The sequence below is a fragment of the Lacerta agilis genome, chromosome 5 (assembly GCF_009819535.1).
Source record: "Lacerta agilis isolate rLacAgi1 chromosome 5, rLacAgi1.pri, whole genome shotgun sequence".
Classification (NCBI taxonomy): domain Eukaryota; kingdom Metazoa; phylum Chordata; class Lepidosauria; order Squamata; family Lacertidae; genus Lacerta; species Lacerta agilis.
Window position 1 is genome coordinate 62,399,263 of NC_046316.1, and position 23,765 is coordinate 62,423,027.

General features: G+C 42.8%; 1 protein-coding gene across 2 annotated transcripts in view; it reads right to left on the reverse strand.

Annotated features, from left to right (window-relative positions):
• The window catches only part of LOC117047269 (glypican-5-like), a 374,186-nt gene that overhangs the window by 145,380 nt on the left and 205,041 nt on the right, over positions 1 to 23,765 (reverse strand). For both annotated transcript variants that reach the window (XM_033150213.1, XM_033150212.1), the window contains one exon: positions 11,116 to 11,236. In XM_033150213.1, coding sequence (XP_033006104.1) covers positions 11,116 to 11,236 — 121 coding nt within the window. The remainder of the gene's footprint in view (positions 1 to 11,115; positions 11,237 to 23,765) is intronic.

Below are 23,765 nucleotides of genomic sequence, written 5' to 3' on the forward strand. Positions count from 1 at the left end.
GAAAGCAGGGCTGCGGGGCAGGGTTTGCTAGTAGCAGAAGCAGGGTTTGAACCAACACCATTAGGCATCAAGCCCAGCTTGAAGGGATCTGGACCCTAATCTAATTGGGACCACGCTTTTTGAACAAGGGAATTTTGCACTTCAACCATCATTTACTCCAAACTCTTGCACCATTACTGCAAAAACATAGCAAGCAGCCTTATACTGAGTTATAGCATTGGTCCATCTAGCTCAGTACTGTCTGCACTGCCAGTCAGTGACATTCCAGGTTTTCGGGCAGAAGTCTTTCCCAGCCCCACCTGGAGATGACAAAGATTGAATCTGGGCCCTTCTGCAGGCAAGCAGATGCTCTACCATTGAGCCAATGAAGCTAAGGTAGGATTGCGGTGTGGGGGCTTGGTGGGGCTGAGAGCAGCAGGTGGGAACTGTACACAGAAAAGCTAAAGTGGTCCATATCCCAAACTGATGAAGCAACATTTCCCCTCTTATTGTTTTCCTGATATTCAGGTGGACTATAAATTTGGGAGGCAGAAGACAGGACTGTTATATCTGAATGCATCTGATAACAAAAGCACACGTGATACAACTTGATAAGCATCTTAACGTGGTGTCCACAGAAGGTGATATTTTGTAATAATAAAGAGATTCGGTTCCCTGTTTGTAATTACCATATCTTCAAAAAGAGACTCAAGCCCCACAGCGGAGCAAACTACATATTTAGGACTTCATCCATGAACAATTCCACCATCAAGGCCAAATTCTGCCACTTACCATTTATCATTCACTTTGATTAGGTTATCTTTCTCAAATGTCACATCAAATACAGCGTTACTGCAATGAAGCACAAATCATGCTTTTCTATATTATCCAATTATTACCTTGCTTGTCTGCCAGATCACTCCCATAAACATGCCTTTTTGACAAATTCCACTGAGGAACGTTTCACATATAAAAGACCAAACATATTAGGGTAACAGAATACCAAAATGACATTGAATACACTCTTATAGCAGAACGCTTCAGATTCATGGAAATGTCTAGGTAATATCAAATTGTTATAAAACAAAAGGCCAACGATACTTCTGGATACGCAGGATCCATCAGCCTTCATCAACTGTGCACAACAGAGTCTATTTTGCGTCCCCCACAGTCTTTATCATCCAGGAGGACAGGAGAAGGACGGGACTGGAGGCAGGTTAAATAAACTGCTATGTGACCCGCATGGCATGCCTCACCTATTCCTGCTAAGCATGGTGCATACTAATCTGTTTTAACTGATTTTTATAGAAGATGGTGTTTATTTATAAAAGTATGTATACACTGCCCTCCCACAAAACATCAGGTGCACAGCAATATATATATACACACACACACACACACACACACACACACACACGGAACTGCCACCTGGCCTGCTGAGGGGAAAGGAGGCTTACAGAGAGCCCTGACGCCTTTTGAGCAGCAGCACCTCTTCCAGCACAAAGAGCAGCCATACCTCCAGTGGGGAGGAAGGGGAAGGGGCCAGCCAGGAGAGGAGAGGGCTCGGCGATGCTGCAAAGAGCCCCAGCACCTCACCTCATCCGGCTGGTCAGGACGGAAGCATGCCAGTTCCAGTGCCCCAATTGTACAGAGGGATGAAATGTAAGGAGGGTAGGAGGAGATTTGGGGTGCTGAAGCTCTTATGCTGGGGAAGGAGCCGGAAGGGGGCACTACCGGATTCTGCCAGCGACTGAGACAGACATGCTTTCTGTAGCTCTGCACTGTAAATAGTTTGCACCAATAAAACTGCCAAAAGACTGTTTGGGTTCCTGCTTCGTTACTCGTGAGGACCATCACGCGAACCACACACACACACACACACACACACACACACACACACACACACACAGCAATTACAGATAATTAAAATGGTCGGGTGCTCAAGGAAATTTTTAAACGACTGCATAAGCATGTGGGCATTAAAAAAAAGTATTCAGGTGCCACCTGAAAGTCATGAGTGATGATCCTTGCAGAATCTCTGCTACAAGAGTGTTCCACAGCATAGCACTGGCAACATTAAATGCCCAGCCTCTGACTGAGGCCAGCCTCTGTTGCTTTTAAAAATCCAATTTGCTTCCAGGTCTAATTCAAGGTGCTCAACATTAGTGTTTATAGCCCCAGACAACTTGGCCCATCCCTGCCAGGTAGGATTTTTTTGGGGTCTTTTTTGTCTTCTGTTTCTTTTTCTACATGATGGCGTATGTGCTGCAAGGTGAACTGATGACCAAGGCTGCAGGGTCCGGAATTATTCTAAGGAAATGGAGATGGTGAGCGACTGTAGCCTGGCCAGCATTTCACAGCATACCCACCATTGAGTGAGAAGAAAAGGTGCTAATTTGGGGGCCTGGATGAGTTCCTGCAGTGTTCTGTCACCTGGCAGATGTAGCTGATGTATTTGACTTCAGGATTCCCAGGGTAAAAGACACCTGCATTTTCCAGGAGCACTTTCAGTTGTGGACAGTGTAGGCCACTGTCACACATGGATGTGGCCTCAAGAGTTGCTTTTGCTGCTGCAATTGACATAGCAGCTTCTCCACCTCCATGTTTCAGACCACATGCAAGTAGGATTACCTGGATCTCTGCACAGCTCACTTGCCCTACACACAGCTTCCTTGTTATTAACCATTATGTGGTCGTTTGCACTAGATACAGATATCAAAGTACTTTTGCTTGAAAAACAAGCTGATTGTAGATTGAACATGTTGTTGCAGTTAATATGCAGAAATATACGCTTTTAAAATACTTTTGTCTCGATTCTGGATTAGCAATGAGCTGAAATGGGGAGCATTTTCCACGAGCACTTTCAGCAACAGCTAAAAAATGGCCCTCCTTTCTTCAGGAATGTGGAAAGGAACAAAAGTGTGTGTGCTCATTCGGAGTGAGGGCAATGCTCTGTAAGCAACATTGTTCTCACTCTCAGTTGGCTGTTCTTCCCCTGACTGGCATTTTCACGCAGCCAGATCTAATTGGCTATCATTTTATATTGGCTGAGATCATTCTAGGAAGGAGAGGAAGCCCCCAAATAAAAGAGAAGGGAAGCTGGGTGAAAACAGCCATGAAGGTACATTTAGTAGTGTAAACGTTTAGAGGAACTCCAAAACTAAAACAGGTCAATATTTCAGATCTGAAATGCTGCTTCTGCCTGACCTACTTAGGATGCATTCAAAGGGTTAGAGTAACCACGATATCCACCCTCTGTTTTCCTTAAAGATGAGCCGTCCTTTCTTAAGGAAGTATGCAAAGCTCATCCTTGACCGACTCTCTCTCTCTCTCTCTCTCTCTCTCTCTCTCTCTCTCTCTTCACGGTCAGGTTTTTTTCAAACATAATCTAAAGATGAGGCAAGGCGCTTTGATGGAAGGAATCTGATCAATTATTCCTCTGATGCCTGCTCTTCCGACCTTTTTTTCTCCTTTAGAGACTGTGCTATAAAAGCCAGGGAGCTTGTCTGACCTTTCTTTGCACTTACATCATAGTCATTCCCCCCTAAAAAGAATACATGATTTATTACATGCATATAAATGGCATCTCACTGCTTCACAGCTTCCAGTATCTTTGTACAATACAATTACAGTTAGAATAATTCTTCAAGAATAGCTGAATGGACAAAGCATGGCGACCAATTTTATTTGAAACAGTCACAAAAGTGATAGGGCTGAATATAGCTAAATATTTGGCTGTCCTGACATGGTCCACAAAAATCGTCTGGCTAATAAAGGAGGGCCATATTTCCAAAAGCTGAACCACTGGGCATGAAAGTGAGCAACTACAGAGGCTTGTATATAGCTCTGTTTGATAGGTCGTGCCCACTGCCTGATTGGATGGTAAGGACCCTGGTTTGGTAAGGACCTATTACATCCCTGCTATGTCAGGCTTTTGCCCAGACAATGGTTCTGTGCTTTGTTGTCAACCTGTTTGAAGTCTTGGACTATATCAGCTTTTTGCAACCTGGTGCCCTGCAGATGTTTTGAACTTCAGCTCCCACCATTCTTGCCCAGTGGCCATGCTGGGTGGGGCTGATGGGAGTTGGAGTCCAAAAACATTTGAATGGCCACAGGTTCCCCATCACGGGGCAATGTAGAATGACCTTCATGACCTTCAGCTTTATTTCTGCACCTTATGTAGGGGTTTCGTTCTTGGCCCAAGCACACATTGGCGGAGTGTGTATAAGCACCCCGCCCCACTTATTTTGCCCCACCCCCATTATGCACTCCAAAAGGATCTGCGTATTGGCGATCGCACATCAATTGGACGCATCTAAAATGCTCACCGCCTGTATGTGTGTGTGTGTGTGTGTGGAGAGAGAGAGAGAGAGCTAATGGTAAACAATAGCACTCTTTTTCCAATTTGGCTCATGTTGTTATTATGACTCAATATATGATTCTGATATATTAAGATTAATTTTCCCTAATGAAAACAAAACAAAACATATATTACGGCCCATCTGGGTAAATAATTCTTGAAAGTGCTTGGAAGAGAAATGGCACCTGCATATCCAGAGACACAGCACATGAATCATAAGCAGGCCTTTTAGGGTTATATATGTGCTAGCACGAAAAAATAAGAGACGTACAATTTACATAGTGATTCAGAACTTTTGTTTCAGAATGTTACATTCGTGTTTAATTATTTTACATGATCTATGTCTTTGGCAGAAATCCTCCTGCTGTTTTTAACGCTGAAGCACATTAGTAATCCTTAGTTTAATTATATCTGAAGTTGCTATATTTTCCTACAAACCAAACGGAACATCTGTAATTCTCAGGTACATAAAATTACACTGACTGCTCTAGAAGGTGTAGACATTAAATACATTTTAGACCAGCTGTTAAATTTAGAGTCTAAAGTGCTTTTAGATAATGCATCCATGGAAAAGAAACATGCATGTGTGTCTATAGATTCGTTTCCCCGTTGATGACAAATCTGTCTGGTATTGCAAAATACTGGTACATCTTTATCCAGAATTTCCCAAGTGGTTAGGTGACCCTTTGTGGGATGTTGCAGTTTGGCAGGGAGCAAGCCAAGAAATAATAAATGAACTGAGAGTGGCAGCTTTACCCCACCTGATGGTTGGACCAAGCCCGTCATAGCTCTTCCATTTACCCAACATGTCCCTGGGGAGAGAGACACTCCAATGGGGCAGAAACAATGGGAGGCACACCAGTTTTGTTTGAAAAGGAAAAAGCAAGTGCAAACATTGCTCTGCCCTCCCTTCTGTCTTGTTCCTGTGTACCCAACAGGTCTTGGGGCATTCTGGAGTCTCTGCCCTAGATTCTCTCCTCCACGGGGATCTACCAGTAGGGTTGCTCAGCCTCGCTCCAATTCATGTACATTTTAGACTGTCCCAGTGAGCCAATTGATGGATGGCTGCTCCTTATCTTCATCCATGGGAATAAAAATCCCAGCTACATAACAGCCCTGATTTCTTTATCGTTTTTATGATGCACAATATATATGTGCAGATTCAGAGAGATGTGATTCATTTTGTAATAACGCTTCTAAATACACGTCATATACTTGCATACAAATCAAATGACTTCATTCCTGTACTGGCAATAATCCCCCTGGTTACAATTAGTGCTAAAATGTTCATGGGAAGCCTTCCTAGAAGGGAGACACACAAATTATTTCCCATTTCATAGTAATTAACACAGAGATTGAAGACGAGATGACTTTAAACTACATAGCTTCAATTCTCTAAGGAACAGTGGATGCTTATAGTAAAAGGACAATATGATAAATTATAGGTGTGGGACCATATTGTAGAAGGGGCAGGTTAAAGGCTTCAGGCTCTGTGATCTCTGGGGGATGGACAGACCAGAAAAGCAAAGCACAAGGAGAAGGGGACAACAAAGGATGAGATGGTTGGACAGTGTTCTCGATGCGACTGGCATGAGTTTGGCCAAACTGCAGGAGGCAGTGGAGGATAGGGGTGCCTGGCGTGCTCTGGTCCATGGGGTCACAAAGAGTTGGACACGACTGAACGACTGAACAACAACAACAACAACAACAACAACATATAAATACAGGATCAGACCCCTAACTCCACCTGCTCTTTCCTGACAGCGCAACCACCATTTCCCAGTTGATGCATCCCTACAGCCCTCTTCCCCCAAGGCTTCAGAGCTCAAGGAGTGAAAGGTCCAGGTCTTATGACACCCTGAGGTGACTCCCAATGGTCAGGTCCCCCCAAATCCTAGGCTAATAGAGTTGGGGAAACCAGATAGGTACTTCTCAGGAGTCCCTCTGCCTCTCAACAGATAGGAGGAGAAGGTCCTGTAGAAGTGCCAAGAGGTGTTCTCTGCTCCCTCCATCTCCAGGAAGCCACTTTCCACAACTCTCATATTTATGCTTCTGAACCCTTCATTAGGCCTTGGGCTGGTGGTAGCAGCTGCTCCCTGCCTTGCTTCTTCCTGTACTGACTGAACAGCAGCAGTCTTGGATCCTGGATAGGTGAACTGGGGCCCCCTTGAAAGGAAAGTCATAGCAAAATCTGTTCTACTCAAGACAGTGCCCGGCAAATCCTCACAACAGTCAGATTATCCAGATAAACACATCAAGTTGTACAGAATAAAGTTTTAGTTTTAGCTTCTTGCTACCAACTGATGATGTGTATACAACTAGTTTTGTTTTTGATAGATTTTCTCACTGTCTTTAAGGAGCAGTATTTTGAACTGAAGTCCAACAGGACAACTTCCTATGCCAGGGAGTAAGGACCTGTGACCTTTGGTGTGTTCTTAGACTCCAGCTCTTATCATCCCTGACTGCTTGTCTTGCTATCTTAGGCTGACGGGAGGGGGACTCCAACAACATCTGGACACTCACAGGTTCCTATCCCCAACTTTGGACTTATCTTCACACTAGGGATGAATAGATCCGTCTATTTCTGCTGTGTCAATTTCACATGTTCATTTGTAACACATGTCACTCTACCCCACTTCCACACTAATCTGCCTTTTAAAAAATCTGCATGAAAATTCATATTCAAATAAGCATTTTAATGCATTTTCTCACAAATATGATATATAAATTCATTTTCTTTCAAAAAATGCACAGTGAAGTAAATATTTCTTAATGTATTGTGAAACAATGCATTTTCGCCTTTTTTGAGCTGAGAACTGCACTGCAATATGCAGAGAAATGCAAAATCTGAATGATATTGACATTTTGGCCGACATAGAAATTTGGGAGGGAGGGATCAGATCACTTCACATTGGAATTTGCCATGTTTAAATTCCTCAAGCATCCTTCCTCCACATGCAAGTTCTCCCCTATTCTAAACCTTAGTAAAATGAACCCCAGGCTGTCTAGCTAGGGAGTTCAATGGCAGTCTAGGAACACATGACTGAAGGCATGACTGAAAGTGAGAGTGGCTGTGTTATTTATTCCAAATTAAAATAAACTGGCTCAGAATATACACACACAGCTTGGCGTGATTTCTCCAGTATAGTTTATACATCATTCTTAAGGAACCAAAATAAAATAAAACGAGATGCAGGGAAACCCAAATATAAGCTTGGTCTCTGAAGATTTTTTAAATGAGTCACTTCAGTTTGAAGCAGCACGTGATCATAACCAAAATGATCTCAGGACTGATGGCACTGAAGCCTGCAGGGCATGTTAGGAGAGAGACTGCCTACAGATCTAATTAAAATGCACCCAGGAATAAAGTAAGAGGAGGAATCTTTTCTGCCTAATTGGTAAGAGAGGAACTTACTCTGCTAAATTGCTGATGTAATTGGAAATGCCACATAGTGGCTTAGCTGGACACAGGGATCAATCAGACATTATTCCTTGCAGTGGTCATGGAAATGGCTGTGTCACTTGTGGGGGTTAACGAAAGCACAATCCTGAATGCACACTTCTACAAGCCGTGAGACAAAGGCAACTGCTTTGCGCGTGGCAAAGCACACTTCTGACAGGGACTGGCATGAACACGACTTATTTACCTTGCACTGCTTTCATATAGCCTTGTTTTAGTGGTCTGTAATTTCCCATGCCCTGCAGAAGTAAATGTTCCTCAAGGGCTCCTCCACTGTTCTTGGAGAAGTGACTGTTGAAGGTGATGAGGTGATTTAGGTATGATAACCTCTGGTCAAATTAAATCCTGAAATATAGGGTCCCCAACTACGCCATCTTACTGTAAATAAAAAACAGGTTCGATTTCATGGGCTGTTCTGGAGAAAAAGAGCAAGTGGTATGGGTGATTCCTGAATTCAGTGCCTAGAGGTAACAATGGGCTGCATTAAGGCCAATAAAATGAAGCTTAATCCATACAATCCAGACAAGATGTCATGCCAGCATTACATATATCCAGATTCCCCCCCACACACCTCTCTCTCTCACACACACATGAGATTTGCCCTGCACACACTTAGCCAAGGAAGACAAATGGCTTATAGTTAAGGCTTTATTGGCAAGAGCAGCTCCTAAGGTGCACTGAACACACACTCTCTCTCTCTCTCTCTCTCCCTCTCTCTTCTAGAATCTACCCTAACCTTGTCTGACGGTGTGCACACTTCTGTGCACCTGAGACTTCTGCACAGAAGTGTTTGCTGTGCTTTCTTCTTCAAGTCCCTTCTGGATCTAGGAGATAGTGGGGCAGAGGACAGTGGGGATTTGACCACCCTGCCCCCTGCCTGAGCAGCCTCTTCCTCTGCTTTCGACATGTCCTGCACCCTGCCCTCCATCTCTAGCTGCTCAGACCCTCCCACCCCCAGCTCCTGCCTCATGGATGGCACCAAACCCCATAAATCTTGTCCCTGACAAGATCTAGCTTTTGAGCACATGCTACAAATACATTTTTAAAGCAAGCTTTAGGCACAAAATGCACAGTTCCTATCCAAAACATTATACTGTAGATAAATCTGATGGTTGAGTTTTCAGAAGGAATGGTTTAGAAGGGTTTTTAAAAATGACGGTGTTCGCCAGAGAGTATTTGGAATTACGTGCCCATACACAGGTACAGCAACGTAGTCCTTTAAATACAATATTTATAAAAACAGGCAAACCCTAAATTGACTGAAGATCTCATCTAAGAAACCCCCTGCTTGAATTCATAGTAATTCTATCAGCCAATAAAAAGCATTGCAACTTTGCTTTCATAATACTAATGTTGATAACAACAAAAAATGTATAGTGCTTTCACGTGTCCCAAGTGCTTCACATGGATTTTCTAATTATAGCCCTGTAAAGTTAAGTCAGTAATATCTCTCATTTTGCAGATGGGGGGAACTGAGGCAGAGAGACAGAGAAAGAAGCTCACTTTAATCCAGCTAGCGAGTTCATGGCAGAAGTGAGATTTGAACCACAGACATCAGGGTTTGTAGCTGAATCTCTTAGCATGCTTAACATGCTACACCAGTGCCACATTCAACCATTAACCACAAAAAGGGGAATATATTGTTCTTCAAAAACTATTGAACTATCTTCAAAAACTGGGGGTATATGCCAGTATATGTCAAGTATTTAATGGGGCTTCCTTCCCAGGTAAATGTGTATAAGGGTTGAAGCCATAATCATCTTCTGAGTGTCAGCTTTTATGCATAAATTAATCCAACCCTGAGATAAACACCCTAAGAAAACGGCGACACATGTTTGATGTTATGCTGAAAGCGTTTAAGAGAAATTTAACAACTTCTTTGATGCTTTGATCTCTGAAGAAATCTCACTAAAATTATGATCAAAGTAATTTATATTACTTAACAACAAATCATCTTAAGGCAATAATAAGCATTCTGTTTAATCCATGCAATCAATTACCCACTACAAATCTCCATCTGTTGGGGGGCAGGACTTCACTTAAGGATCATTTTCTCTTAAAGGTCAACAGAAAGTCACAGAAAGAATCTCTGTTAAAGGAGGTAACAAGTATTGGTGGCCGTGATATATTGCACAGGATGTCATGTCATTTGTGGAATTTTTGTTTTGCGGAGAGAAGGTACAGTTCTTAGTATACTAGTTCTGAAGAGCCAAAATCCAAAGAGTTACATAAGGGTCACTGAATGGCTTGGACCCAATGGGATATCTGACATTTTCCCACTTGTATGACAGGTACCTATGCCACACCACCAGCAACCTTGGAAACTGTGCGGCATGAGGTGGTTGTTGGTGCTTTGCCCACACTCCCCTGACCATACAAAATTAATCATGTTGTTCTTTGTCATCACGAAGAGCTCCTAGATGACCCTGTCTTACATCTCACAACTGGAAGAAAAAGAAGCCAATTTGAGCCATAGTTTTGCATGATATACACTATTCCTTTCCACACTAATCAGTGCAATCAATATTACAGCCAGTAGCAGTTGTCAAAAGTTATACCTATTCTCTAATGGTGAATGATTAGGGAGGAGATGCTACTCTGTCATTACAAACTCTGCAGATGCCATTATCCACGTTTCCTCAAATTGAACAAGAAAATATGCTTACATTAAATGAAAATCGATTGCTGTTAAATGTGGTAGGTAGCTCTGGCTAATTTGGATTGACACCATCTATGCAACTTGCAAAGCAGTGGATTGAAGGAAGAGTATTATGTACCGGTAGGCATAATATATTCAGCACTGACTAGCTGAAGTTCTGTGTAGACAGCCATGCATAACCCACAGAGCTCGAGCAAATCACTTAAGCAGGCGCCCATTCATCATGTTTTTGGCATAGCTACTGGCAGACCATCTTTTTCTTCTGGTTTGGGAAAATTAAGAATCACTTTCAGCAAAACTTTACTGGCTACTTGTAGTGCCACAGGTCGCAATGTGGCCCTGCTGTAGTTCATGCAAGGTATTTTAGTTTTTTTTAGGGCAATGAGCCTCTATAAACTTAGTGCAATTTTATAGAAATCTACTTAGAAGATAGAGAGTGATAAGTGCAAAACTACTGGAATTATGGGCCATAAGCAACTGTGGGAATTTGGCATGGATGGATGCAGCCTTGCCTGGTCAGCTGACATACACCAGGATGTATTTAATTCTTTGCAGAATCCTGGTTTGTCAATATGTACAAACTTCATATAATTACTACAATTTTGTGTTTCAATTCTATGTCTCCTTTTAGGTTGTATGTGGAACTTGAGTACTTACCTGATTAAATTGTTGCAGTTTAGCAATTAAGTTACTGACGTGTGGGTCCATTCCTCTGACTTTCAATTCTGGGTTATTAATTTGTGCCTTCATCCCATTGGTTACCACTCTGCTTGTATAACTGCAATAGAAAAGGAAAGGAAGGCTTAACATTCAGGTAAACGTCCTTTACTTTTTAGATTCAGTAAACACTTTGGAGGGGACACGGGTGGCACTGTGGGTTAAACCACAGAGCCTAGGGCTTGCCGATCAGAAGGTTGGCGGTTCGAATCCCCGCGACGGGGTGAGCTCCCGTTGCTCGGTCCCTGCTCCTGCCAACCTAGCAGTTCAAAAGCACGCCAAAGTGCAAGTAGATAAATAGGTACCACTCCGGCGGGAAGGTAAACGGTGTTTCCGTGCACTGCTCTGGTTCGCCAGAAGTGGCTTAGTCATGCTGACCACATGACCCGGAAGCTGTACGCCAGCTCCCCCGGACAGTAACGCGAGATGAGCTCCGCAACCCCAGAGTCGTCCATGACTGGACCTAATGGTCAGGGGTCCCTTTACCTTTAAAAACTTTGGAAGAGTCTACCAAGCTAAATACATATAACTCCAGGAGAGTCGTGACTAATATCCTGATTTTGTGCGTGTGTGAAATACAGACTTAAGAAGGTGCAGCACAGTTTCTATAATCAGGTATGCAGCACCCTGAACCTGCATTTATCTAAAGAACCCTTCCCTGCAAAACAACAAAAAACAACAACCTATAATATACAGTGGGATAATGCTTTTATTACAACTACTAAGAGCAAGCAAGCTTTTTAGTTCTTCAGAATCCTGTCAAACTGAAGATTTCTGAAGAACCTGAAAATTTGCCCACCATTTTGCTACCTTTTGATTATTCCTAATAAAGCTACTGCCCTACTTTTTTATTTGGATTTTTTTTTTATAGAGAGAGCTGAATACTTGAATATTCAGTATAGGCAAAAGGAGGTACTTCTTCACCTAGTGCATTGTTATACTGTATAATTCACTGCAACTTGGATGGCTTTGAACGTAGGCTAAAGAAGTTCATTGAGACTAAAGCTATCAAGGGCTACTGGTCATGATGGCTGTGTACAACCTCTAGCAATGTCAAAAACAAAGCAGAAAATTGCATGATTATTTACATATTATTGACCAAAAAAACCAGCAATAGTAAATACTGCTCATATGCGCTTGTGTGAGTTTCATTCTTGACATGAAAATTGTGGCGATTTCAACTCCTATTTCCATTTATGACAGAATTCTCTAACATGCCTAGCTAGAAGACAATTTGCAGACTCATATATATATATATATAGAGAGAGAGAGAGAGAGGGGGGGAAAGGGAGAGAGAAACCAAATCATCAGTTAACCCTCAGCTCAGAAATTCCCTAATTGATGCACACTATAAATTGCTTTGATTGTAAATTATATTCTTCCATTAAATGAACTCATTTGATAAGATTCATCGGGTGGTTGTGATCCTGCTCACCACATGCAGTGACAAGCTCTTTTGCTAATTATGACCAAATACCTTAGACAGGTATTGTGTGTCCTTAACTTTTGTGACACCAGGGAGAAAAAAATGGTAAGAAATAGAAATGGAAAAAATGAGCCAATTAACAAGCAAATTTCAGCTTGTTTAGTGAACAAATGGTTGAAAGTGTGGCCTGCGCAGAGTCAGCATAGCCCGTATGCTCAGAATCATAGCAGCCATTAATTCATCAGATAACAGAGCACACCAAAAATGCTTGGCATGCTGGCTCCCGTTAATTCACAGAGAATAAAAAGGTTTTAATCCAGGGAGGGCTGCAAATCATCATATTTGTTGGGCATTAATCATCATAACTCATCATTTTCTAGCACACATTGGAGAGCAGGCTTCTGCGCAACCTGCTCAAAAATAAATCTGACTAGGGCTCCTAAAGAATTGCAGTCTAAATAAAATAACTGCCAGGCTCTTTGGAATGACCTTGGCTGCAATCCTGATTGTCCTGGGCACAGAATGCAGGGTGCAGAGTGATTTTATTAGAAGCCAGAATAGCTCTCCCTTCTTTCACCATATACCTTGGCACCCAGACATGAGTGGCTCTCCACAAAGCCCAGATGTTCATTTCAAGGAAAGTTCCTCCGCCTTGCACTTGATTTATTTATTTATCACACTTAAATCCCACCTTTCTTCCATAGATCTCAAGGAGGCGCACATGCGATTCTCAAGCCTGCTTAGTTTCTACAAGGACCATAGGCCCTCAGGTCATAGCCCAGGTACCGCACCTCCTTCTCAGGGCCCCAACACTCGGGCTACTTTCCATGGAAGCAGCACAAAGCTATGTTAAGGTGTTAAGGAGGAGCTGCTTGCCGAATGTGAGCCACAGAGGTCTTCTTCATGAAGCGACTGCTTGGGCCATAACTGAGCACACACTGAAAAAAAACCTGAGGCTAAGTGCTCAGGTGGAGCAGCAAGAGAGGACTGCACAGATCTTTAATGCAGGGACAGGGAACTCTTTCTTTCCTATTTAAGGCTACATTTCCTCAGGGGTAATCTGTTGGGGGCTGGGTAGATCCAGAAACAAACATGGGTGGGGCCAGAGCCAAAGGTAGGTGGAGCCGACAGCATCACACCAGCCCATCTCCCTCTATTGGTGCCTTCCTCCTCCTCCATCCATTCTGCCCCACTTGATCACCACCATTAACACAGGTCAGTCCTGATTGCTTGCAGGGGGCTTTTCGCCCTCTTTCCATTGCTCCACCCATTTCCATCCCTTGGACACTACTTCTCTCCCCCACCCCACAGTTTGCAGCAAGGCTTTCCCCTGGGATGTAGCAGCCACATTCCTCTCTCTCCTCAGAGGGAGGCCTGGAGAACAAGAGTGGACCTGGAGTATCGAGAGGGCAGCATGAGGAAGTCACAGGTTCCCCAAGGCTGCCAATAATAATAATAATAATAATAATAATTTATTTATACCCTGCCCATCTGGCTGCGTTTCCCCAGTCACTCTGGGTGGCTTTCAATCGAATATTAAAAACAATACAGCATCAAACATTTAAAACTTTCCTAAACGGGGCCGCCTTCAGTTGTCTTTTAAAAGTAAAATAGTTGCTTATTGCCTTGACATCTGGTGGGAGGGTGTTCCGCAGGGCAGGCACCACTACCGAGAAGGCCCTCTGCCTGGTTCCCTGTAACCTCACTTCTCGCATCGAGGGAACCGCCAGAAGGCCCTCGGCACTGGACCTCAGTGTCTGGGCAGAATGATGGGGGTGGAGACGCTCCTTCAGGTATACAGGACCGAGGCTGTTTAGGGCTTTAAAGGTCAGCACCAACACTTTGAATTGTGCTCGGAAACGTACTGGGAGCCAACGAAGATCTTTCAGGACCGGTGTTATATGGTCTCGGCGGCCGCTCCCAACCACCAGTCTAGCTGCTGCATTCTGGATTAATTGCAGTTAATGAGCCAGCCTGCATCCTGTGCACAGAACCACCAGGGCTGCAGTCATGGTGTGCAGCGCTGGGTTGTGACCATGCCCATGCCTAAGAACATGTGACTGAAAGAGCATTCTTTCCCTGCTTACCACGTCCCCTCCTTTCTCGCCCTGTTTTTTCCCCTGTGTCTAATTGTAGATTGCATATGGGTGTTTCCTTAAAACTGCTGCAATGCAAACGAGTCCTTTTTTTTATCACCCCTTCCAAATGTTCTCACAATATTTAATGGGTTAAGTAATCTATCTGAGCATCATATTCATAAAACAGAACCACAGGCTTCTTCTTTTTAAGCACAACTAAATAAGAGGCAATGTCCTTAAGTGCCTATTGAAGAGGATTTGCTAATTTTCCAAATCAATGAACCTGTGAGGGATTTTCAGTATTCGACGGTACAAATCTCACCCTAATTTAATTATGTAACTTTTGCTGGATCAGCACCACCTTTTGCAAAATACTTAGGTTATGCCATATTGAATGTCTTAATATAAATTACTTGTGGTTGGATGAGCCAAAATCTGAAAGGAATAAAGAAAAATCGAGTGCTTTTTCTTTGTTTTGCACGGGTCATTCCTAATGTTTGTTATTCCCGCTTGGTGTTAAAGAGGTAAAGAAGAGTATTCAATGTTTTTTATGCTTTAAAAAGGAGAGAGGAAAAAGCTAAGGTGAAATATTAGAGATTGAGAACCTAAGGGGGAATTTGTCAGACACTTGCACTTTGAGGAGATGAACTACAATTTAGCAATGTGAAAGGGAAGAGTCATTCTCAGACAATTAATTTAAAATACTGATACAGCAAAGATTAAAGTTGGTTATCAAAACTATTTCATAATATGCATTCCAGGGAGGGTTGCACTCCTTGTTTCTCTCTGACACACACACCCCCCTTAAAAAAATCTGATTGACACTGTTCCTTCCATTATCGCTGTAATTATTTACGATGCCTAATATGCATGCACAGGTTGATAAGCTGGTTCCTTCAATCATCGGCAATCATCTGTTCATAATTGTATGCAATATACAAGTTTTTTTAACATAGTTTTGGGAAAGGGTAAACTGTGTACAGCTGAAGGGAAAGTGAAATTTTTGCAAAGAAACTCAAAGGGCAAATCCCGTGTATGTGTGCATGGGAGACCATGGATGCTGCATAATATTTTTTCTCTGGTGACATTGGTTGCTTTTCCTTATTACAACACAGCAGCAAACATTTAAAGAACATAGAGCACAAACTACTGAATCAGACCAAACAAGTCTGTCATCCTGTTTCCTACAGCGGCCAACCAGATGCCTAGAGCAAGCCCTTAAGCAACAGGACTCTTCCAATTGTGTTCCCCCCAAACTGGTATAAAATGCAGTGTAACATTAAGCATTGCTAACACATTTCTGAACAACTGGATTTAGAAAGTATTCCTCTACTCAGGTTCTGAGATTTTTTATGTCTCATTTTAGTTAATTAGGACACAATCCAACCACATGCCCATCTACATATGGAAGGGGCTCCAAATAGGGATCAATGGAGCCTCTTTCCCCTCCCTCAGCCTTTGCCATAGGCCTTTGGACAGACACTCACACATGCCAACAAAATCACCATTATCAGCTACAGGAAGCCTGTACATTTCTCCTGTAAATATTATATATCCCGTGTATATTGACTGGGAAATGTGTACACTTTTCTCTTTATGGAAGAATGATGTGCACATTCTCCATGAGGCCTAGTGAATGCGTATGATGGCTGGTTATTGTGCACATTAACTGTTCAACTTCCATTCCTCTTCACATATACACTTCATGTCTCCAGTCCTCCAGAGGGCAGCATGTGTGAGAAGAGAGATCATGTCCACTTTCACCTTGAAGGTCCAGGAGCAGGGCCGGCGCGTCCATTTAGGTGAACTAGGCAATTGCCTAGGGCGCCAAAATGGAGGGGGCGCTGGCCAGGCTTGGGTGGGACGGGCTAGCAGCAGCTTCTCCGCTGTAGTGGAGAGGTGCCGCTTGCCCCCTACACCACCCCCCGGCTCCCGCTAAAGCAGGCTTTGGCGGGCGGCGGGCGGCGGGCCGGGTGAGCAGCAGCTCTCCACTACAGTGTAGAAACTGCTGCTTGCCTCTCCACCCCCCCACCTCCCGCTAAAGCAGGCTTTGGTGGGGGGCAGGGGGGGCGCCTGAAGGTGGTTCGCCTAGGGCGCAAGAAGCCCTAGCACCGGTTCTGTCCAGGAGTGCTAATGTCAAATATATATTGAGTATAAATTGAAATAAAATATGCAGATTTCATCTTTTTTAATTTGTATATGTATTTTTAATGATTCCATCGGCAGAGGAGACATATACAAAGTGGAACTTACCAAGGTTAAGACACAATCCACTTCTCACATTTGGGATGCAACATGCCAATTGCAAATGGAAGCATCAAATACACATATGCTCCTGTGTGTACAGCACAGCTTAACCCTACTGGATCCCTATCAATCAAAATGGAAAACTACATTATACGAAAAGCTAAAAGGCTTGGGGTTTTCGCCACAGGCACTGATAGCCGCAGGTTATGGGAAAGCCAGAGCAACAATTCGCCAATGAATCTGGGATGTAGAATTTCAGTGTCACGTGAGTGAGATGAATAAGCACCCAGCAATCAAAGACAGTGGGAGAGGTTTCACCCCAGCAATATATCTATCAAAATTACAAATATCTAAATATAGACCATTCACCCTCGCTAGATTCAATGTGCTGCCATCTGCCTTATCGAAGAGCAGATATGTGGGTAAACCGTATGCGGAGCGAGTCTGCCCCTGCGGCCTGATAGAGGTGGAAACCATCTCTCATGTCTTGTACAATATCATTTTTATGAGGATAGACATTCGGTCTTTTTCACACCTGTTATACAGAAAATTCCAAGTAGGTCTGAACCTCAATGCTTAACAACCGTGATAGAGGATAGGGATCCAGAGATCACGGTAAGGGTGACCAAATTTTGCACGGCTGCCATAAAACTCAGGGAACAAGCTGTACTATTACAGTGGTACCCCGCAAGACGAATGCCTCGCACAACGAAAAACTCGCAAAACGAAAGGGTTTTGCGAGTTTTTAGTTGACTCGTGAGACGAATTCATCTAAGGCTCTTTTTCGCAAGACGAATTCGTCTGGCGAGGTACCACTGTAAGCCGGCACCGGAGCCGCGCGGCACCGCATTTTAAGGCTGCAGCCTTAATTCATATTGTTTATTGTCATATTCAATTGTTAATTCAAACTTAATTCTATTGTGTTTTATGTTTGCTTAGTACGGTATGTGAATCTGGTCTGGGACCGTAATAAATGTCATTCATATACAGCACAGCAAAATCCTAACTTTGTCTTCTCAGAAGTAAATCTTGTTGAATTCGGTGGGGCTTATTCCCAGGTAATTGGGGTTAGAGTTGTAGCCTGAGAGACTTGTGATTAGCCCCAGTTCCCTACCACATGAAATACATGTGTAAAACAGCTTCCAGTCACTGCACTTTAAGTAGGCTATTATATCAACCCTCACTCCACAAATAGCCTGACCACTTACTTCCAAGAAATGAATTTTAAGATTTGCATCACAAAAGCTTTTGATTAGTTTTATTAAGTCTTTTGATTAATTGCCTCGGTGCCATTTTTTTAAAAAAAGCAACAACTAAGCCTACGAACAGAGCAATTTGAGGCATAGCTATATTTCAACATGAACTCAAAGTATGTGGTTTTGTTTGAATCAGGATCATCTAGAGAACAGCATAATTTCTTTCAAGCTGCCTGCTCTTTCACAAAAAGGTACTGAAAAAGACTACCCATCCTTTTCCCTACACATATGCAGATTCACCTACTTAAATCCCCTTTTTGTGTGTGGAGGCACCGCTATTGACTGGAGAGGGAGAGACTGCTCTGGAATCAGTAATTTGAAAACGGCTATCCTGCGATATGCATAATTAGGGGTCTAAGATAACAGCACTGAAGTATGCATAGGAAAAAGCTGTAGTAAGTGAAGCAGTGCAGTATCAAAATGCAAGTATAAAATGGTGGCTATATATATATATAGAGAGAGAGAGAGAGCGCAAAACTCAAAGAAGCACCACAACTAATTTTCAGAGAAATATAAGACAAAAGGGAAAGGGAAGGCAAAAAACAGACACACCTTTAAAACCACATATTTAGCATCACAGCTGACAGAAATATTCCAATATTTGAGTGTACGCAATTCAAATGTGGAACTGACCTCAGAGTTTTAATAATGAAATTTAATAGCAATATTCTAAATGTTCACCAAACACATACAGCCAAACATGCTGTAAAGTTTCTCGAAGCTACTGAAAAGGGTATCATTGTGTGGTGCTTAAATTCTACTTAGCTTTATAACATAAATGTCTGCATCTGATGAAGTGACTGTCAAAGCATTTGCTGGTTTGTTTGTTTTTTTTAGACATTAAGGTGTTCTGTTGATTTTTCTGCAATAGACCAGCCTGGCTTCCCCTCTAGATGAAAATGTTCAAGCAATTAAGCATGGAATGTTCAGACAGAGAGATACTAGTGGGGCAGATTTTATAGCTGTTATGAGAAAATGAAGATCCCATTACAGCAGGTTGATAGGACAAGCATAAAGGATGTTCAAGGGTTTCATTTGGCCCACATTTTAAAGCTAACTAGCTTGATTCACACTTCCTGGACTAATATGTAGTCCAGACAGTTATCATTTGGTTTAGGGCATCTCTGAATCTGTGATACAGTTTTCAGCTTAAAAAAAAAAGAACCAAAATATGCATAAAAATGTATACACAAATGCGTATTTTAGGATAAAATGCATAGGAAAAGGCACTCTTTTTACAGTAAAAGGCATACTAAAACTCCATTTATTTGCATACAGTTTAAAAATAATAATTGCAAGAGGTTGTAGAAATGGGGCAAAAATAAACCGATCTATCTAACCCCAGTAGACACAAGGGGAAAAGGTTCATTTTATATATTAAAAAAACCCCTGCTGGATAAATGTTGAAATTACACACTACAGATAACGTATAATACGTATACTGTTATATGTTCAGTCCTTTTAGGGAAGGACTGTAAGCTTAGTGACAGAGGTAAAAGGTAAAAAGGTCACATGCTTTGCATGCCAAAGGTCCCAGGTTCAATTCCTGGCATCTCCAGGCAGGGCTTGAAATCATGGAGAGCTCAACCAGTCAGTTTTGTCAGCACAGTGGTACCTTGGTTGTGGAATGGCTTGGCTCTCGAACAAATCGGCTCCCAAATGCCACAAACCTGGAAGTGAGTGTTCCGGTTTGCGAATGTTTTTCAGAAGCCGAACGTCTGACGCAGCTTCCGCGGCTTCCGGTTGTGTGCAGGAAGCTCCTGAAGCCAATCGGAAGCCGCGCCTTGGTTTTTGAACCGTTTAGGATTTCGAATGGACTCTTGGAATGGATTAAATTGGAGAACCAAGGTACCACTGTACTGGATTAGACAGAACAACATTCAGGCGCAGTATAAGTCAGCTTCGTATGTCATCCTGCTCCCATGAACTGCCTGTGCATCTATTTGGCCATTCTTGGATGTGCTCAGCTGGCTGGACGTCTGCTTGATCAGCAAGACAATGCTAATGTTGGGTGCCTGAAGCCGCCAGGTCAAGCTAGAGTCAGCAGAAATAACAGATTTCATTGGAGATCCCTAAGTAGCCAGAGGTCAGCTTTTAAGTTCACCTACTGGGAATGCAGAGCATGCAGAGAGGCATCATTATTCTTCAGGTCATTTCTCATTAAGGAGCAGGAATTCCATCCTGTCCATCTTAGCCTCCATCCATTAGAGGTTTCTGTGTTGGCTTTTGCCCTGGCCATGAATGTAATTATTATCAAAAATTAATAGGCTCCAGGTACACATGGACATTCAGCAATACAAGGATCTGTAATCTTATTTCTCCAAAGAATTCTTGAAACCCTTAATGAAAGCTCATGAAGTAAATACAAGAAACTGCTTGTAGTGGGTGGGGTGGGGGCGCGCGGAAACAAATGTAATCAATGTTTTGATTAGTGTCCATTTTGAAAAGAGCAGTGTGCTGCCCACATCAAAAGAGAAAGTGAAGAACTATGAGAAATCTGGAGATGGTTACCGGTATATGAGCTCTGCGTCAAACTTAAGCATCGTAGGGGATCAAAGTTGTGTGGCAAAGGGATGCGTGTGCTCCGTCTACACAGGGAAGGACAGACAAGTTCAAACCTGACTCCTGTATAAATGGAATAAAGCAAATATATCTGAGACGGAGAGGCTGCGCTTTGTTAATATTGCACTAAAACACTTCTCTTGACAATCGGGCATCTATCAAGATGTTAACTGTGTTACAGCCGATGAGAAATAGGTTTCCATCATCACCACCAGCCCACCAGCCAGCTAAATCACCAATCTGCTTCAAGCACAGGACTCGGGAGTCTGCAATCTGATCTCTGCAGCACCTGTGCGGAGCTTCACTGTCTTTATGAAATTTCATAAAAGTGTAAGTGCCCATCCTAATGGAGCCGAATGCAGGAGCCCTATGTCAGCTCTAGTAACGTCTGCAACAAGGATAAGTACTGTAATACCATCAGCTTTCCCCCCCTCCATAATTCAGCCCCCTCTCCTTAAGTTTAGTAATATTTGGGCACCATTATCTACAGAATCAGGAGATGTGCAAACATGGCAAACTGGATCAAGCAAGGTGACATTTCAGCTGAATAGCAACTGAGCTTTCACTCTCTTTATCCAGTGGGAAACCCTTTACCAATCCAGTAATTTCTAGGGCTCCTCCTGTTTATTGAACAAAGCTTATGTGAAAGTCCCTGATCATTCATTCCAATTTGTTTGTGGGGAGGTTGTAAGACAATGAGCATTCATCCTCTTTTGTTTGCTTGGGGGTTATATGTCTTCCCACCCATCTATCATTATCCCATACTTTTTCCCATCACTTTCCTAGCCACAAAAAGTTTGTTTTGTTTTGTTTTTAAAAAAAGTTATGCTAGAGGGATAGAGCACTTCAATCCACTTTAATTGCACAAACCTATATTTATGATATATAACTGGATCCTTCCTGTAAAATACTGACAGTCTGGAGGCAAACCAAGACATAACACACCTAATCATAGAATTGCAGAGTTGGAAGGGATCCCCAAGGGCCATCTAGTCCAACCCCCTGTGATGCAGGAATCCCAGCTGAAGCATTCATGACAGATGGCCATCCAACCTCTGCTTAAAATCCTCCAAGAAAGGAGAGTCCACAACCTCCTGGGAGAGCCCGTTCCACTATTGAACAGCTCTCACTGCCAGAAAGTTCTTCCTGATGTTTAGCTGAAATTTCCTTTCTTGCAACTCAAAGCCATTGGTTCGAGTCCTACCCTCATGAGCAGGAGAAAACAAGCTTGTTCCCTCTGATGATCCTTCAGGATATTTGAACTGGGACTGATCCTAAGACTTCCTTTATGCAAAGCATGTGCTCTGCCACTGAGCCATCGTCTTATAATAAAAGAGATTCTGACCTTTGGTTCAATCCATTTGTGGTGTTTCATGTCTTCATTCTGCGATGCAGGAGCAAAGCAGCTTTTCTGTGAACCTTACAGCTGCTTTCGCATAGTATACAGCAGCAAATCAGGACACCGTAGGCAATCCAAGTTGCCTCATGTGCTCGTGCCCTTCATGCACAGCGCTGAAAAGCATGTATTTGTCCAGTGGACATTGCACATACTTAAAGATGCACATCAATCTTTGAATATCTAATCTTTAAAAAAAGGAAAGATAATGTGTAAAGCAGCCCTGGGTGGCAGGGCGAAGACAGGAATTCCTAATGGTTCCCCCTTTGCCAGGGTGAATCTTGCCAACAAAAGAGAATTCATTCAGGAATTGCTTCTGTTCAATTGTTCTCACTAAGGACTCAAGACTCAAAGTGCCCTCTCTCTGATAAGCAGCAGTAATTAATCTCCCAGCTGTACAGTAAAAGAGTGGAAATGAAAAGTCTTTTATTGGCATTCTCATTATTTAATGATAATTAGGCCCTGGAGTGCCATAACTGCCCCCAATTTTTATTTTACAAATAGCAGTCAGAGTCATTGCTCTTCCTACAGCTGTCTTAAAAATCTGTTGCCAACCCCCAATTGAATAGGATATAATAATAAAAAAATAGGCAAGGGCACAGCAGTGGTTCATGCTATGCAGAAACACGCATGATCCAGGGACACACAAACATTTTACTATTTTGAGTTAAATTCTCTTCCCTGCAGATCTCATAGTTTCACTTGCAGAGGACAGTTCAAAACTCCTATATGGTGTCATGGGCCCCACTGCCAGCATTGAGCTAATATCTGAGCATCAAAGGATGGGAAATGATCAAGATGACATAAATAACTTCATGTCACCCCCCCAAAAAACATTCTGTGTCCTCCAACAAGAGATTGACAATTCTTTAAATGCACAGTGAGGTGCAAAACTCTGAAGTCCTCCCCATACTGGCTCTTCCTGTCCCTGAGTTAAGTCAATCCCTTTTACCTGGACAATATCAGAACTCTGCATCAGGCTGAATGATGGGGGAAAGGTTAGTTACAGAAAGTAATAATGCCAAGGCATCACAACACTATCAATCCTCAGGATCTGCTCTTGAAAAAACAACAACTGGCTTCTGCTGCTACACTGGTCCTCTTCTAAAATTGCCTTGTGCATTCAGGGCATAAAGAGAAAAGGGCAAATGGAACCACAGAAATGAAGATTAATGTTCCTACACATGTGGCCCCCTCCCTGGTATGTTATTTAGCAAAAGGGAACCAGTCCCAGGGTGGAGGAGGAGAAGGAGAAGAAGCCACAGTGGATGCTTTCTGAGGATGCATGGAGTTATTCGCAACAGTCAGGAGCAAGTCGAAATCCTTGCATGGTGGCTGGTGATGGCGGATGAAGGGCTTTTTCTCATCTGGAACTCAGCAGAACTAAGTTTACTCAGGTGGGCTCCATTGCCCTTCAAAGAGAATGAGGGAGGCATTCATGGTGAGTTCCAGCACCTCTTTTTCCAGAAAAAATATCACTGGGTGGATGGGTAATCAGGACAGCATGGTTTGGGTGTGCTCAAAGAGCTAAAGCAAAGCAAAACCTCCACTCTGCCATAAAAATGAGCAAGTTTACTTCTGCTCGCTTCCAACTGGTTTATTCATTCCGATTTGTTTTGAGGCAG